The sequence below is a fragment of the Sarcophilus harrisii genome, chromosome 1 (genome assembly GCF_902635505.1).
Source record: "Sarcophilus harrisii chromosome 1, mSarHar1.11, whole genome shotgun sequence".
NCBI classification, from domain to species: Eukaryota; Metazoa; Chordata; class Mammalia; order Dasyuromorphia; family Dasyuridae; genus Sarcophilus; species Sarcophilus harrisii.
Window position 1 is genome coordinate 649,362,150 of NC_045426.1, and position 14,973 is coordinate 649,377,122.

The 14,973-nt window shown below is 37.2% G+C and overlaps 1 protein-coding gene across 18 annotated transcripts in view; it reads right to left on the reverse strand.

Moving 5' to 3' along the window:
* The window catches only part of CACNA1A (calcium voltage-gated channel subunit alpha1 A), a 241,862-nt gene that overhangs the window by 188,356 nt on the left and 38,533 nt on the right, over positions 1 to 14,973 (reverse strand). For 11 of the 18 annotated variants that reach the window (XM_031947669.1, XM_031947660.1, XM_031947667.1 and 8 more), the window contains exons 1-2: positions 5,100 to 5,261; positions 4,019 to 4,158 (exon numbers count right to left, since the gene is read on the reverse strand). In XM_031947669.1, the coding sequence (XP_031803529.1) occupies positions 4,019 to 4,158; positions 5,100 to 5,192 (233 nt within the window). In that variant the 5' untranslated portion in view covers positions 5,193 to 5,261. Of the gene's footprint in view, positions 1 to 4,018; positions 4,159 to 5,099; positions 5,263 to 14,973 lie in introns of those variants that run through there. The other 7 variants (XM_031947665.1, XM_031947664.1, XM_031947661.1 and 4 more) reach the window with 3 other exon arrangements.

A 14,973-nucleotide genomic window follows, 5' to 3' on the forward strand; every position in this document is an offset into this window, starting at 1 on the left:
CAAGAGGGATGTGGAGAGGCAGATAGACCCAATACTGTATCTTCTGTGGGTCATTCAATCCTTCCAGGACCTTGGAAGTTGTTCAATGCCATTTGAGAAGCACTGGCTTTCTAATCATCACTCCCTAAAGAAATTCATCCTCCACCCTTCAGTTTTGGCAGTCATGGCTAAAAGTCACCATCATCTGAAGGAAACCTTCAAGGTTTACTCCTTGAAGTCTTCTGAGATTTCTTCCTCTGCTTCTCACTAAGTTGAAAGTGACCTCTTCCTCGGGTGTTTCCTAGGATACTCTCCATTTGGCCCTTTTCCCAGTCTATCTTACAGTATATTTATTTGTGCATATATCTTACTTCCTCTTCCCCATCCCCCCACTCCCAGTAGATTTCTATTTTCTTGAGGACCAGAGTGCTTCTGATTTTCATATTTGTACCCTCAGACCGAGTGTAGTACCTTATACATAAGAAGTGTTTAACAAATGTGTTGGATTAAAATAATACATCCAAGAGCAAGGATTAGGAAGAAGCATTAAAACCCTCCCCTTTTGTTCATCTAGGTGATCTCTATCATTCATACTTCACACCCAGGGCTCAACACCAGGGAAATGGAAGTTGAAGCAAAAAATGGAATTCCACTTCTAAGTAATAACTCACATTTCATTAATAAGAACTCTGGCTTGGGCACATCAAGTTGGAAAAACTCTCTCTGCCTCTAATCCTGAACTCTGGGTTTAGAGCTGGCTGTGGAGAAAAAGGAAAAGGCAGAATTCCCAGTTCCCCTGTCCCTGGATCTAGCACAAGGCCCTGGTGCCTAATTCTTTGTCACCCACTGGCTTCAATTGAAATTTTAACATTTTTATCAACCAATAGAACTGGAAGGGATCTTAAAGATCACCTAATCAAAAAACCCCCACGTAACAGAAAGCTGAGGACAATAAAGAAAAAGTAATTCAACAGGAGGTGGCCAGACTAGATCTCAAATCTGGGCCAGAACATTTTTCCAGTGCTGGTGCTAGTCTCTTTATGGAATTTCTCCCATGTAATTCTATCCTTTGAGAGGCACTTACTACAGAAAGGATCAACATCTTTCAATTAAAAACAACTGTCCTGTTTTATTTTTAGCATCATTTGAATGTTTGCATTATTATTTATTTTTGTTAGTTTTATTTTTATTATTATTTATCAATATTTTAGAAACAAGATCAATAATATCAGTAATAAAAGAATCAGAATTTCTGATGCCTTCCTCATATGTATTTTTGATATACTAATTAACCAGGTCATCAATCACAATGTAAGAAGTACCATTAAAAATACCAAGATAAGTGGCTTTTGTCTCCAAACTTTATAGATGTAAAAGACAGAATACTTCAGAAATCCATGGAAAAATGATAGAGGTTTTGAAATGCATATATGATTATAAATATAAAAGCCTTTTTTGTGGTAGTAGCAAAGAATTGGAAATTGAGGGGATGCCTATGAATTAGGGAATGAACGAACAAGTTGTAGTATATAATAATGATGGAATACAATGTGTTATAAGACATAATGAGCAAAATGCTTTTAAAAAACCTGGGAAGACATATATGAACTGATGTAAAGTGAATTGAGGAGAATCAGGAGAACATTGTACACAGTAATGGCAATATTGTGCAATAATCAGGTGCAAATGACTTAGCTATTTTCAGAACCACAAAAATCCAAGAAAATTCTGAATTACCTAAAATGAAACATGCTATCCATCTCCAGAGAAAGAACTGATGGAATCTGAATGCAGATAGCAGCATACTTTTAAAAATTGTTTTCTTTCTTTCTTTCTTCCCTTCCTTTCCTCTTCCCTTCTTTCCCTCCTTTCCTCCTCCTTTCCTTCCTATCTCCCTCCTTCCCTTCCTTCCTCTCTCCCTCCCTTCTCTTCCTTCCTCCCTTTTTTCTTTCTTCCCTTCCTTCTTTCTTTCTTCTTTTTCTTTCTTTCTCTCCTTCTTTCTTTTTTCTTTCCTTCTTTCTTTCTCTCTTTCTTTCTTTCTTTCCTTTTTTCTTTTTCTTTCTTTCTTTCTTTCTTTCTTTCTTTCTTTCTTTCTTTCTTTCTTTCTTTCTTTCTTTCTTTCTCTCTCTCTTTCTCTCTCTCTCTCTTTCTTTCTTTCCCTTCCTTCCTTCCTTCCTTTTTTCCTTTCTTCCCTTCTTCCTTCCTTTCTTTCACACAGTGAATAGACCATGGAACCTGGATTCAAGAAAACCTGAGTTCAAGTTCAGTCTTAGTTATTTAGTACTTATGTGACACTCAACTGCAAATCTGCCTCAGTTTCCTCATCTGTAAAATAAGAATAAAAATGACATCTATCTCCAAATATTGTTATGAGGATCAAATGAAATATGTGTAAAGTAATTTGCAACCTTAAAGCACTATATAAATTCTAGCTGTTATTACAATAGTTATTATTATTATTATCATAGAGTTCTACTTTTATAATATTCCTCACATCAGGCATTCTTCTCTACACCCAATATCATTTCCCTAGTCTAAGCCCATATTACCATCTGCTTTATTATTATAACTTTCTGAGAACTCTCTTTCCCTTCACTTTCCCACGCTCTCCAACCTATCCCTTGTATCATTGCCATACTAATTTTTCTTATTTCCTGCTAGGCAATCTTTTCAGTTTCTCATTGATTATTCTTTACCTGACATTCAAGACCTTTCCCAGTATGGCCAGAAGCTTTTCATACCATATCATTCTCTACATTAAAGCAAAAGTGGAATATTTTTTCTTTTAAATGCACTCTGTGCTGTCCTCTTTTCATGCTTTTGATCACAGAATATCCTCGTCTGCATTTCCTTTTATTTAATGAATTGCTACCAATTCTTTAAAGCCAAAATCAAATTCACTTCCTTAATGGAGGCTTTTCATTCATTCAGCAGACATTATTTTGCTTGTGTTCTACCCCCAACTAGGCTTAATAATAAGCTCTATAAGGTCAGGGATCATGTCAGATGTAAAACTACCAAGAAATGCAAACAGTCTTTTGGGCAGTTTTCCAAGTATGATTTATGATGCCTTACAGTTTATTTAAAACAAACAAACTTACAAATAAGCAAACATAACAGCAGAAAAGAGAAATATAAGCAAAGTTGTAGACATTGTTCCTCAATTCTTCATATTTATTTCTCCTACTTTCCATTCCTCTGGGTTCAGAGGAACTCCAGGGCCTGTCTATAGCAAAAATATTTAGAATTTCATACTAAGTCATTTAATTAATGTTTGTCAAGATGTTGTAGAGAAGTGTGTCATAGTACACTGCCAGAACAAAGCCCTCATTTATATCCATAGTGAACACAAAAACCCTAAATGATATGAATGTGATATCTCCCTAGGTTTCAGTCATTATAATACCCTACACAAACCACAGCAGTCCAATGGAAATAATGAAATGGACACATTCCACAAAATCAGGAAACATGATTCACCACTATTCACCATGGTGATGGCACAGTAATCATTCAGTTCTCCCCAAGAGATTAGAAACCAATCATCCATCAAAAAAACTCAGTCACCCCTATAGTGACTTCCCAGGATAACCCAGCAGCAATGGACATTGACACAACAGAATATTTGACATGAGTTATATGACTACAGAGTGCAGACCAAAGCAGCAGAGGTACCTATTCAAAGAGGAAGGAAGGCACTTAGGGGTTCAATAGGATAAGAACTGGATTTCAAAGTCAAGAAAACCCAAGGACAGAGAGAGATCAGGATCAAAGATCTTTCAAAGACCATTCCCTGGAAAACACTGAAAGGCCACACACAAGAGATCCTGTCAGCTATACACCTCCCAAATTGCCAACTGCAACCAAGTCACCAGCACATTGCACCAAGAGTCAAGTTGCCAGAAAATCCAGAAAAATAGATGGAGAAACTAGACTTGCTAGTTCAGCTCTATCTTCAGGCAAGCATTCAAGACCGAAAGCTCTTCTTTCCCTCCCCCACCCAACTTTCTCCCCTAAAGAAACAGTACAAGCAACTTACCCTGTTAGCACCACCACAAAATCCATTACGTTCCAGCCATTCCTTAGGTAAGAGCCTTTGTGGAAAGCAAACCCTAAGGCGATGATTTTAATTCCAGCCTCAAAACAAAAAATTCCAATGAAATATGGTTCTGTGTCATCCTGGGGTAGGGAGGAGAAAAATCAGTCAGCATTAGCAGTACTGGGAATTCCATAGAACTATTAAGCCTACAGAAGGTGGAACAATCAGGCAACTATGGTATCCTTTCCCATAACTCCCCACCCCAACACATACATACATATTCATTCTCTCTCTTTCTCTCTCTCTCTCTCTCTCTCTCTCTCTCTCTCTCTCTCTCTCTCTCTCTCTCACACACACACACACACACACACACACACACACACACACACACACACAGAATGTCCTACATAGAATCCTCCCTGGGGACTCTTGCTGGAGACTAAAATGAATTAAAGCAGAGTTCAACTCTCCCCAGGAGAAAACCAGAAACACTGACTCTCCTCACTGGGGGATTCAACTTCTGAATGACCAAATGGGTTTAAACAGGAATGAAATAAAACAGATGCCTCCACAATCTAAAACCAGTAATCTTTTAGCAGACCAGATAGAGGCTGCTAATGAAGCAGGCAGGTATCACCTCCTAATCAAAACAAAAGTCATTCAGACATTTCCTCCCTTGGTTTCTCAGTCTAAAAAGACATACACAGACATTCCATGAAAGATGGGAATAAAATATGCTAAGGGTTATAAGACAGGTGGAATTTCTGGGCCAAGAGCCACTCTCTTTCTTGGGAAGGGAAGAGGAGGAGAGGGGAAGGGAGGGGAAAGAATGGAGGGGAAGAGAGAAGGAAAGGGAAGGGAAGAGAAGGGAAATGAATAGTAGGAAGAGAAGAGAAAGAAAAGGAAGAGAAGGAAAGGAAAAGGAAGAGGAAAGGAAAAGGAAGGGGAAATTGAAGAGAAAGGAAGAGAAAAGGGAAGGGAAGATGAAATGGAAGAGCAGAGAAAGAGAAAAGAAGGGAAGGGAGGAAGTAAGGGAAAGGAAAGGAAGGGAAGGAAAGAAGAGCACTGAAGAATCACTCACCAGGCGTTCAGACATCGGCGTCTTGTCCTCATCAGGCAGATGCTGCTCAAGAGCAAGTACAATGCAGTTTGCTATGATGGTGGCTAAAATCATGTATTCAAAGGGAGTTCTGGAGAGTTAAGGAAAGTTCCATCCACTCATTGAGGTGGAGCATTATGTCCAACTGTGTGCATGCACCCTCTGGCCTAAGTATTTCAGAAGTTCCCCTGAAGGAATTGCCACAGCTAGTCTGGTTCATCTTGAGTCTAGGAAAATGGTAATTTCTCATGCTTTCCAAACTTCCTACCTTATCTCCCCTTCCCCATACCCCTGCTACCACATAAGCTGCCAAAGCCATCTGTTTTAAACTATCTAAAGCAAATCCTTCCAAAGACCCAGGAACAGAGCAGCTGATGTCTTAGGAAAAATTGGAGAGATACTTCCTTCTTCCCCTCCCTTTCCTTTCTGCCATGTTTCTTACAAAATTGACCTTGCATTCGAGTCTACACACACACACACACACACACACGAGAGCCTGGAAGTAAACTGAGCCCCAAAGTCCAAAAACAAACTCAAAATTCAGAAGAACCAGGATCTTTAAGGCTTTTAAGGATTCTTTAAGATAAGAATCCACCAGGACCATGCCAACACCTCCTTTAAGAGAAACACAATCGCTTTTTTTCAATGGCAAGACCTGGGCAGATCTTCTCTGAAGCTAGCGATTTGCCCAGTCAGCTTCTGATCAAACACAAAAAGCAAATACTTTCTTTTTTCTCCACAAAAGAACCCTGGAAATGCAAATTTCCTTTTCCTGAATGCTGGATTTTCCCCTAAAGAGCAGAAATACATTCTTCCCTGAATCCTATGTGCCCATGAATATCAGTTTGGGCTGACAAGGTCTCCAGAGTTTCCTGGCAACAGGCCCACAAGCTTCTAAAGTTCCCCTTGGAATAATCTGTCCTCTTCATTTCGAGTTAGAATGGGCTCTTGCTAGTAAATGTTAATGTGTATAGTCAAAGTTCAGACTCCTGAGATGACCCCAGCTCAAACAAATTCAAGGAACAAGGATTCGGATATTACTGAGAAAGAAACTCAGAATTCAAGAAATTCAGTTCAACAACACTGATTAAGCACTTTTTCTGTGCAAAGCCTTGTGCTTAGTTCTAGAAATATTGAATAGGAAGGGACAGAAAGAATTATTCAGGCTCAATAACTAAGGGAAAGATAGTCTAAAGTTCCTGACTAGGAAACCTGATCTAGGATGGTGGCCCAGGAGGCAGAGGTGCAAGGATGGGAGAAGTTGGTTAGCTCCCATTATAAAGGAGAATGTCCTCATCCTTTGGGCTTATGCTATTTTAACACAGTTTCTCCCCCCTTTCCACTTTCCCAATTATTCTTCACAGTTGGCCAATTTTCATCTACAAACTAAATTCACAAATAGGACCAGATTCCTCCTCTGACCCAAAGCTTTCAGAGGATTCTTATTGCTTATGCTGGGGATCAGTCAACTTAGGCCTGTGGGACTACCTTTGTAAAAAATATTTTGTCAAAACCATTCAAAGCTTACCAGCTAGACAAAAATAGGCAGTGGGCCAGCTCAGTTGTATTTTGCTGACCCTTGGCCTATATGATAAAATAAAAATTCCTTGGCCTAGTGTTCCAACCCCTATACAATCTAGCCCTGACCTACTTCTCCAGGCTGATTATTCTCCTCCCCTCTTCTCTTTTTATATCTAGCCCAAATAGACTGTCTGCTATTCTCTGCCCTTGCCCTGATCTCTTCTACCCTTCTGTACAACTATATAGGTTGTCCACCACTCCAGAAATGCACGCCCTCTTCATCTTTTCCCTCAAAATGCCAAAACTGTCATGAAGCCTATTCTGTTTCCTATTTCCTGCCTCCTCTCCCCTCAAAGAGATATCTTCTGCTTATTTTTTTTTCCCTAGAGCATTTTGATGGGACCTCTTCTTTATCTTTATCAATTACACTTTGGACTACATTAATTTGTGAATCTGTTGTGTCTTCTAACTTCCCGTTAGAATATGAAGGAAGAAAGGAAGGAAAGAAGGACAGAAGTAGGGAAGGAGAAAAGGAAGGAAGTAGGGAAGAAAAGGAGGGAGGGAGAAAGGAAGAACAGAAGGAAGGAAGGACAGAGGGAAGGAATAATGACAAAAGGAAGGAAATAAAGAAGGAAGGGAAAAAGGAAAGAAGGAAGAAAAGAAGGAAGGAGAAACGGAAGGAAGGAGAAAAGGAAGGAAGAGAGGAAAGAAGAAAGGAAAGAAAGAAATAAGTATTAAGCACCTATTGTGCTGCCAGGTATTGTGCTAGGTACTTTACAAATATCATCTCATTTAATTCTCTCAAGAACCCTGGGAAGTAGGTGCTGTTTTTATCCTTGTTTTACAATTGAGGAAAAGAAGGCAGATAGAGATTGAGGGCCCAGGGTCACACAGGATAGGTGTGAAGATGGGTTTGCACTCAGGTCTTCCTGACTCCAATCCCAGTACACGATTCACTACACTACTAACTGAAAACAAGAAATTATCATTTGTTATCACCAGAATTCAGCACAGGAGCTTACACAGAACAGGATTGAATAACTATTTCTTGATGCCATTGTTTGTCACCTCTGAATCTAACCAGGTTCCTGGGTTATGATGCAGCCCTTGGGAATAATGTGAACTCCAACTGAACCCACCTCTTTTCCGTTGTCAACCTTATGAAGGGAGACCACATTCTTATGATTATTAGTATATCCCTCTTCCTATAACCCCATCATGTAATTCCTGACATAGATATAATGCATGTGAGTTCATAAAATTACTCCCTAACTCTAGGGACTTTCCCAAATTGCTCTCTAATTTTAGACCTCCCCCTAATTTGCCCTCTCTCTCTTCATCTCCTACTTTTAAATGACTTCCTTTCACTCAACTAGATCATACTGATCTGCCTTCATGAAAGAAAGGGCTCCTTGTAACTATGATAACAACTTTTTTTTCAATTTCAAACTCCTCTCTTAGAACCTGGTGCAAAGCCATTGGGAGTAGGTATTATAGCATCATATTGATGTGCAGAAGTGGTGTTATCTGCAGGTAGCTGAGAAGAAAGGATGGCAATTCTTGCAGGTACATTTCTTTGGACTTCTTTTGCCTAGGAACCTCATCCTGCAAGATCATTTCAGTCTTATTATTCACACCTGCTTGACATCCTATGCTTCTGAGACCCATCTTCATGGAATGAGTGAAGAGCTACTGCAGAACCTTTATCTAAGGAGGGAGCCCAAGGCAGCCATCTTTTCATGTCCTACTTGGCTGATCTTTGGACTTTTCATCATGCTGTTGAATGGAGTATTTCCTCCTGTTCTTTTCACCTCCCTTTGGTCTACAGTTTTTTTAAATCAGATTGTAAACTCCTTGAGGGCAGGGGCTATCTTTTTTTAAATTTCAGCTGTATTTGTATCCTCAGTGCTTAGCACAGTGCCTAACATACAGCAGGTGCTTAATATATGTCTGAAAAGACTGGTTCCAAGCTTCTTCTCTTTAGGCAGCATTAATGAAGAGAGAAACTGACCCAAGTAAGCTTTTTGAGCAAGAGGGAGAAAGCAGATGCATTGTGTGGTGATCCCAGGGAGTTTTCCCTTACATTAACATGTGTTGTACACTTCTCCAAGGACTGACTCACTAGGAAGGCAGCCCGGGGTGGGGCAGTGTAGAAAGGGGGGAACAATTGTGTTTCTATGTGTCTCTTGCAAAGCATTTTAAATACTGTGTTTGTTGTGTTTGGTACAAATTCTAGAGACAGGGGAGAGGAGGGAAGGGGGAGAGAGGAGTGATCAATTCACTCAAAGAACAAGTCTGTGACAGTGCAATAATTCAGATACATTCCAGGCTACAGAACCACAAAGGCAATTTATCTGAGACTCAACTGTTCCTCTAGAGGTATTTAGGAAGAGTCACAGATTGTAAACCAGAATTGGGCTGAGTATTTTGGAGTCAGTACAGCAAATTGAAAAAAAAATTGGTCTTGAACTCAGGGGACATGGCTTCAAGTTCCAGAACTACTATTTTTACTAACCATGTGAACTGAGCGAAGAAGAAAGGAAATTAACATTTATTTAGCACCTTCTTTGTGCCAGTCACCATGCTAAAGCCCTTACAAATTTTGTTTCATTTGATTCTCACAATGACCTCAAGATGTAAGTGCTATTGCTCCCATTTTACTGTTAAGGCTACTGAGGCAGAAGCCAATTTTTTTACCTTAGGTTTTTCTGATTCCAAGCCTAGGGCTCTACCCGATATAGCACCTAGCTAGCTGTTGTAGGTAAGTTATTTAATTTCTTGAGCCCTCAGTTTCCTCCTGTATAAAAATTAAGTTCCTTTCTGACTCCAAATTCTATGATCAAATACAACTTTGATGTGGGCTAAGAGAAATGCTGGTATGTCTCCTCACTTTAAAAAGTAGGAAAACAGAGCCTAAAAAGAAAGCCAAGGAATTCAATTTCAAATGGGAACTTAGGAGTACATCCAGCATTCAGCTCTTGGCCCAAATCATACGACCACACTCCATTTCACTCTGTAGAAAATATCTGCCACACAGCATTTTTGGAAATCAGCAGCAGAAAGTCTTGTCTTTGATTGGCTATGCCTGGCTTCCTGCCTCCTGTGCAGGATCTGTGCAGGCTTGTAATTAAGAGGACAGAGAACAAAGCTGGGGATGTTTCATAAATATCCAGCTCTCCCTCACCCCACAAGCTCAGAGTGTGGAAATAAGAAAAAACATTTACATACAAAGAAATGATTCCCAGCATATTTTTCCCTGGATGCCTCTTGCTATGGTTTCTGATACCATTATTTGAGCCAGACCTCTCCTCCCTTCATTACTGGCTGGCTTATTCTTTTACTGGGTCTCCTCTTTTTGTGGCCTTGGTCTCCTACTCTCTAAATCATTTTGATGTGACTTTTTCAAAACCAGATCTTCCCCCAAAGGCTTCAAGGTACAACAGTAATGTTCAACATTCCCTCTAGGTGAATGATCAGGGTTTAAATTGCCCAGTGTCTCCCAGACCCTACAATCTGCCTGAGGTCTCTCTGGTATAAGGTGATGAAGCTTCGGTTAGCATGTAGGAAAAGGGTACCTTTGATTTCATTAAAAATTCTTGTCAACAGTGTTTAGCTCAAGAATCAAGAACATGGCAAAAGCAAGAGTATATGATGATCAATTCTGATGGACATGGTTCTCATCAACAATGAGATGATTGAGGCCAGTTCCAAATGGTTTTGTGATGAAGAGGACCATCTACACCCAGAGAGAGGACAGTGAGAAGTCAATGTGGACCACAACATAGTATTTTCACTCTTTTTGTTGTTTGCTTGCATTTTGTTTTCTTTTTCATTTTTTTCCTTTTTGATCTGATTTTTCTTATTTATAGAAATATGTATAGAAGAATTACACATGTTTAACATATATTGGAACACTTGCCATCTAGGGGAGTAAGTGGGGAGAAGGGAAGGGAAAAATTAGGACACAAGGTTTTGTAAGGATGAATGTTGGAAATTATCCGTGTAAATATTTTAAAAATAAAAAAGCTTTAATTAAAAAAATAAAACATGATTCACAAAAAAACAGTATTTAGTTCGTTTTCTGGCACAAATTCATTTTTTAATTTTTCTTTTTTTCAGATTCATTATTTAATAAATGCTTTTTATCTAATTTCATTAAAATATGTTAGTATCAACATTTAAACCATACTTACTATATATCCCTTTCCATCTTGCATATACACACATACAAATAAACACACACACACATACACATGTGCATACATACATATACACAAGCAGAAAGAAACTATATTAACTTTAGACTCATTCATCAGAGGTAGGAATAAGCAATGTTAGGTAAAAAGATTTGCCTGTAGTCAGTCAGAAGAAATGAGAATGATCACAGAATTTCAGATCTAAATCATTCATCACAAGAATTTGCCCTGATTTCACCTTTACCCTAGAATAGTAATCCAAGAAGTTTCAACTGTAACCTTCTAGCCTAGATATTAAGCAAGGTGGCCAAAGAGAAGGAAGAGTGAGTTAAGGAAACAAAGCTCCTAAAGAAACAAAGAAAAATCATTTTGGAAACTAGCAAATATGCTAAGAAAAATGACCAATGCAATGTGGAAAAATTAATTTAAGTCTGAAACGTGAAAGTTTCTTAGAAGCTCTTTCATTAATCTGTCTTCCTTCATCCTTTTGCATTACAACATGCTACTATAAATATATAAAATCACATAATCTAAGTTAGAAGTTACCTCAAAGGTCAACTAGCTTTTAGGATCATAAGGGACAACCCCCTTATTTTACAAATGAGGAAAGGCTCAGGGAAGTTAATATAATTTGTCTAAGATCAAACAGAAAATAAGTTTCAGAAGTAGAATTGAGTATGGTTATTCTCTCTGTGATATGCCAAGTAAATCATCACCCAGATTGCTCAAGTAATTTCTACTAAAGGAGAATCCACTATCTCCTTTGCATGATCTATTCCACTTTGGGCTAGCTCCAATTAGTGGGAAAAATTTCCCAACATTGGGCTCAAATTTGCTTCTCTGCAATTTCTAACCATGTTGCCCTCTGGGATCACAGAGAATAAATTAAGTCTGTCTTCCATATGAGAGTCCTTCACACACTTGAAGAAGGTTCTCATCCCCTTTCAGTCTTCTCTTCCCCAAACTAAGCATCCTTTGTTCTTTCAAATTATACCAAGGCACAGTTTCCAGTCCTGTCATCATTCTAGTCATCCTCCCCTGCATAAACTTCCTATTGTCACTGTCCTTCCTAAAATGTGGCACACACAACTGAACAAGATTCTCCCAAGGGGGTTTTAAAAGAAACATTATGACTCCCATCTTTATTATGCCTAATATTGTTACATTCTTTGATTGTCTTGTAACATTGTTGGCTCATCCTGAACTTTCAGTTTGCCAAAACAACAGATCTTTTTTCTTTTCTGTTCTTTCTTTGAGCACAGACTTTTTCTGTTTTTCAGTTCCAAATTTCCTTTTCTTTCACTATTAAGAAGGCCAAAAAAACAAAAAACATTACAAATATGTATAGTTGTACAAAATAAATTTCTGCAATAACTATGTTCCAAAAAAGTAAGAGAAGAAAAAATGCTTCAGTCAGCACTCTGAACCCATCAATTCTCTACCTGTTTCATTATGAGTCCTTCGGGATTATGATTTGTCATTGTGTTAATCCATCATAGAGTTTATAAGTTACTGAATTTTCCAGTTGGTTATCTTTACAACATTGCTGTTCCTGTGTAGAATGATCCCCTGATTCTGTTCACTTCACTTCGCACCAGTTCATACACATCGTCCTAGATTTTTCTGAAATCATTTCCTATATAATTTTTTATAGTACAATAGCATTCCATCACATTTATATCCTATAACTTGCTCAGTCATTTGATTTGGAATGGAATTTCAGTTTCCAATTCTTTGATAACACAGAAAGAGCTGCTATAAATGTTTTGTACATATGAATCATTTTCTTCTTTCTTTGATCTCTTTGGAATATAAATCTAGTATCCGTATTGCTGGGTGTGTACAGTTAATAGCTTTTGGGGCATTATTCCAAATTGTTTCCAGAATGATTAAACTAATTCACAGCTCTAGCAGCATATTATTAATGTACCTGTTTTCCCACATATCCTCCAACATTTGTCATTTTCCTTTTTTTAGTACTCTTTGCCAATAAAATGGCTTCAAGGTGTTTTAAGAGTTGTTTTAATTTTCATTCCTTAGTTATTGATAATTTAGAGCACTTTTTAAAATGTAACAAATGATAGCTTTGATTTCTTTCCTTGAAGGCTCCCTATTCATATCTTCTTGTAGATTTGGCTCAGTTCCAGATATACTTTTAAAAATAAAATCTTTTTCAGAGAAATTTGTGACAAAGATTTTTTCCTATTTTCTTGGTTTTCTTCTCTTTTTAGCTGCCTTAGTTTTGTTTATGCAAAAGCATAATTTTAGGTCATCAAGATTATCCATTTTATCTCCTTTGAATCTTTCTATTGCTAATCCGAGATCCTAAACTTTTCCCCTGTCTATTGATATAATTTCTTCCCTGATCCCTAATTTGATTATATCACCCTTTTTATACATATTTTGAGTTTATTTTATTAAATGGTATGATATGTTGATACATGCCTAGTTTCTGCTAGACTATTTTCAATTTTCCTCAACAGTTTTTATCAAATAGTGAGTTCTTGTCCCAGTAACTAGGATTTTGGGGCTTATCTAATAGTATCTTACTGTGTTCATTTGCTTCTATATGTTGTGTAACTAACCTGCTCTCCTTAGCAATCTATTTCTTATCTTATTTCAACAATTACAATTCTGTAGTATAGTTTAAGATCTAATACTACTAGGCCTCCTTGCTTCCCATTTTTTTCATTGATTCCTTTAATATTTTTGCCCTTCTATTTCTCCAGATGAATTTTGTTATTTCCCTCCTCCCTTCCCTAGTTCTGTAAAGGAGCCCTTTGATGGGGTGACTGATATGGCACTTAATAAGTAAACTAATTTAGGTCACATTTTAAATTTTATTATATTGTGTTGGCCTATTCAAGAGAAATTAATATTTCTCTAGTCATTTAGAGCTGTCTTTATTTGTGTGAAGAGCACTTTATAACTGTGTTCATATATATATATATCTTGTGTGCAACTGTACAGATTCCCAGGTATTTTACACTGTTTGTTGTTTAAACTGAATTTATTTTTTTCTCTTCCTGCTGGATTTTATTGGTAATATACAGAAATGTAGATGATTTGTGAGGGTTTATTTCATATTCTGTAACTCTGCTGAAGTTGTTAATTGTTTCAATTCATTTTTAGTTGACTCTTCAGGGTTCTTTAAACCATCTCATCATCTGCAAAAAGTAACAGTTTTGTTTCCTCTTTGCCTGTACCTATTTCTTCAGCTTCTTTTTCTTGTCTTATTTTTATAGCTAGTATTTCTAGTATAAAATTAAATAGTAATGGTAATAATAGGCACCCTTGTTTCACACTTGCTCTTATTGGAAAAGTTTCTAGGTTTTCTCCATTATAGCTAATATTTGCTCTTGAGTTTATCATTTTAGAAAAGCTCCATATAGTTTCTAAATTTTTATGCAGAAATGTGTATCATATTTTGTTAAAAAATTTCCTGCAATTATTGAAATAATCATATGATTTTTGTTGCCTTTATTACTTACATGGATAATTATGCTTATAGTTTTTTTTTTTGCATTTTGAACCAATCCTGAATTTTTAATGTAAAGCTGGTCACAGTATATGATCTTTGTAATTTATTACTACAATCTCCTTGCTAGTATTTTAAATTTTTGCACCAATATTAAGCTTCCTAGCTTATCAAAGAATATCTTGTTAATGGTATCAAGACATCATATGACATTGAGACTATATGATTATCATGGAAGGAATTTCATAGGACTCCTTTACCTGTTTTTTTTTTTTTTTTCTGAACAGTTTATGTAGCACTGAAATTAATTGTCCTTTAAGTGTTGGATAGAATTTGCTTGTAATTCCATCCAGTCCTGGGTTGTTTTATTTTTCCCTTAAAGGGCTCATTTATGGCTTGTTCAATTTTTGCAAGAAAGAGTTATTTCAGTATTCTATTTCCTGTTCTGTTAATCTGGGTCATTTATATTTTTGTATCTATTTGTCCATTTCATTTAGATTGTCAGTTGGGCAAAACTGCTCCTAATAATTGCTTTTATTCCTCTTCATTTAGTAGCGAGCTACCTTTTTCATTTTTGACAATGTTTATTTGGTTTTCTTCTTTCTTTTAAAAAATCAAATTAGCCAGTGGTTTATAAGATCTTTTCCCACAGGAACTATTA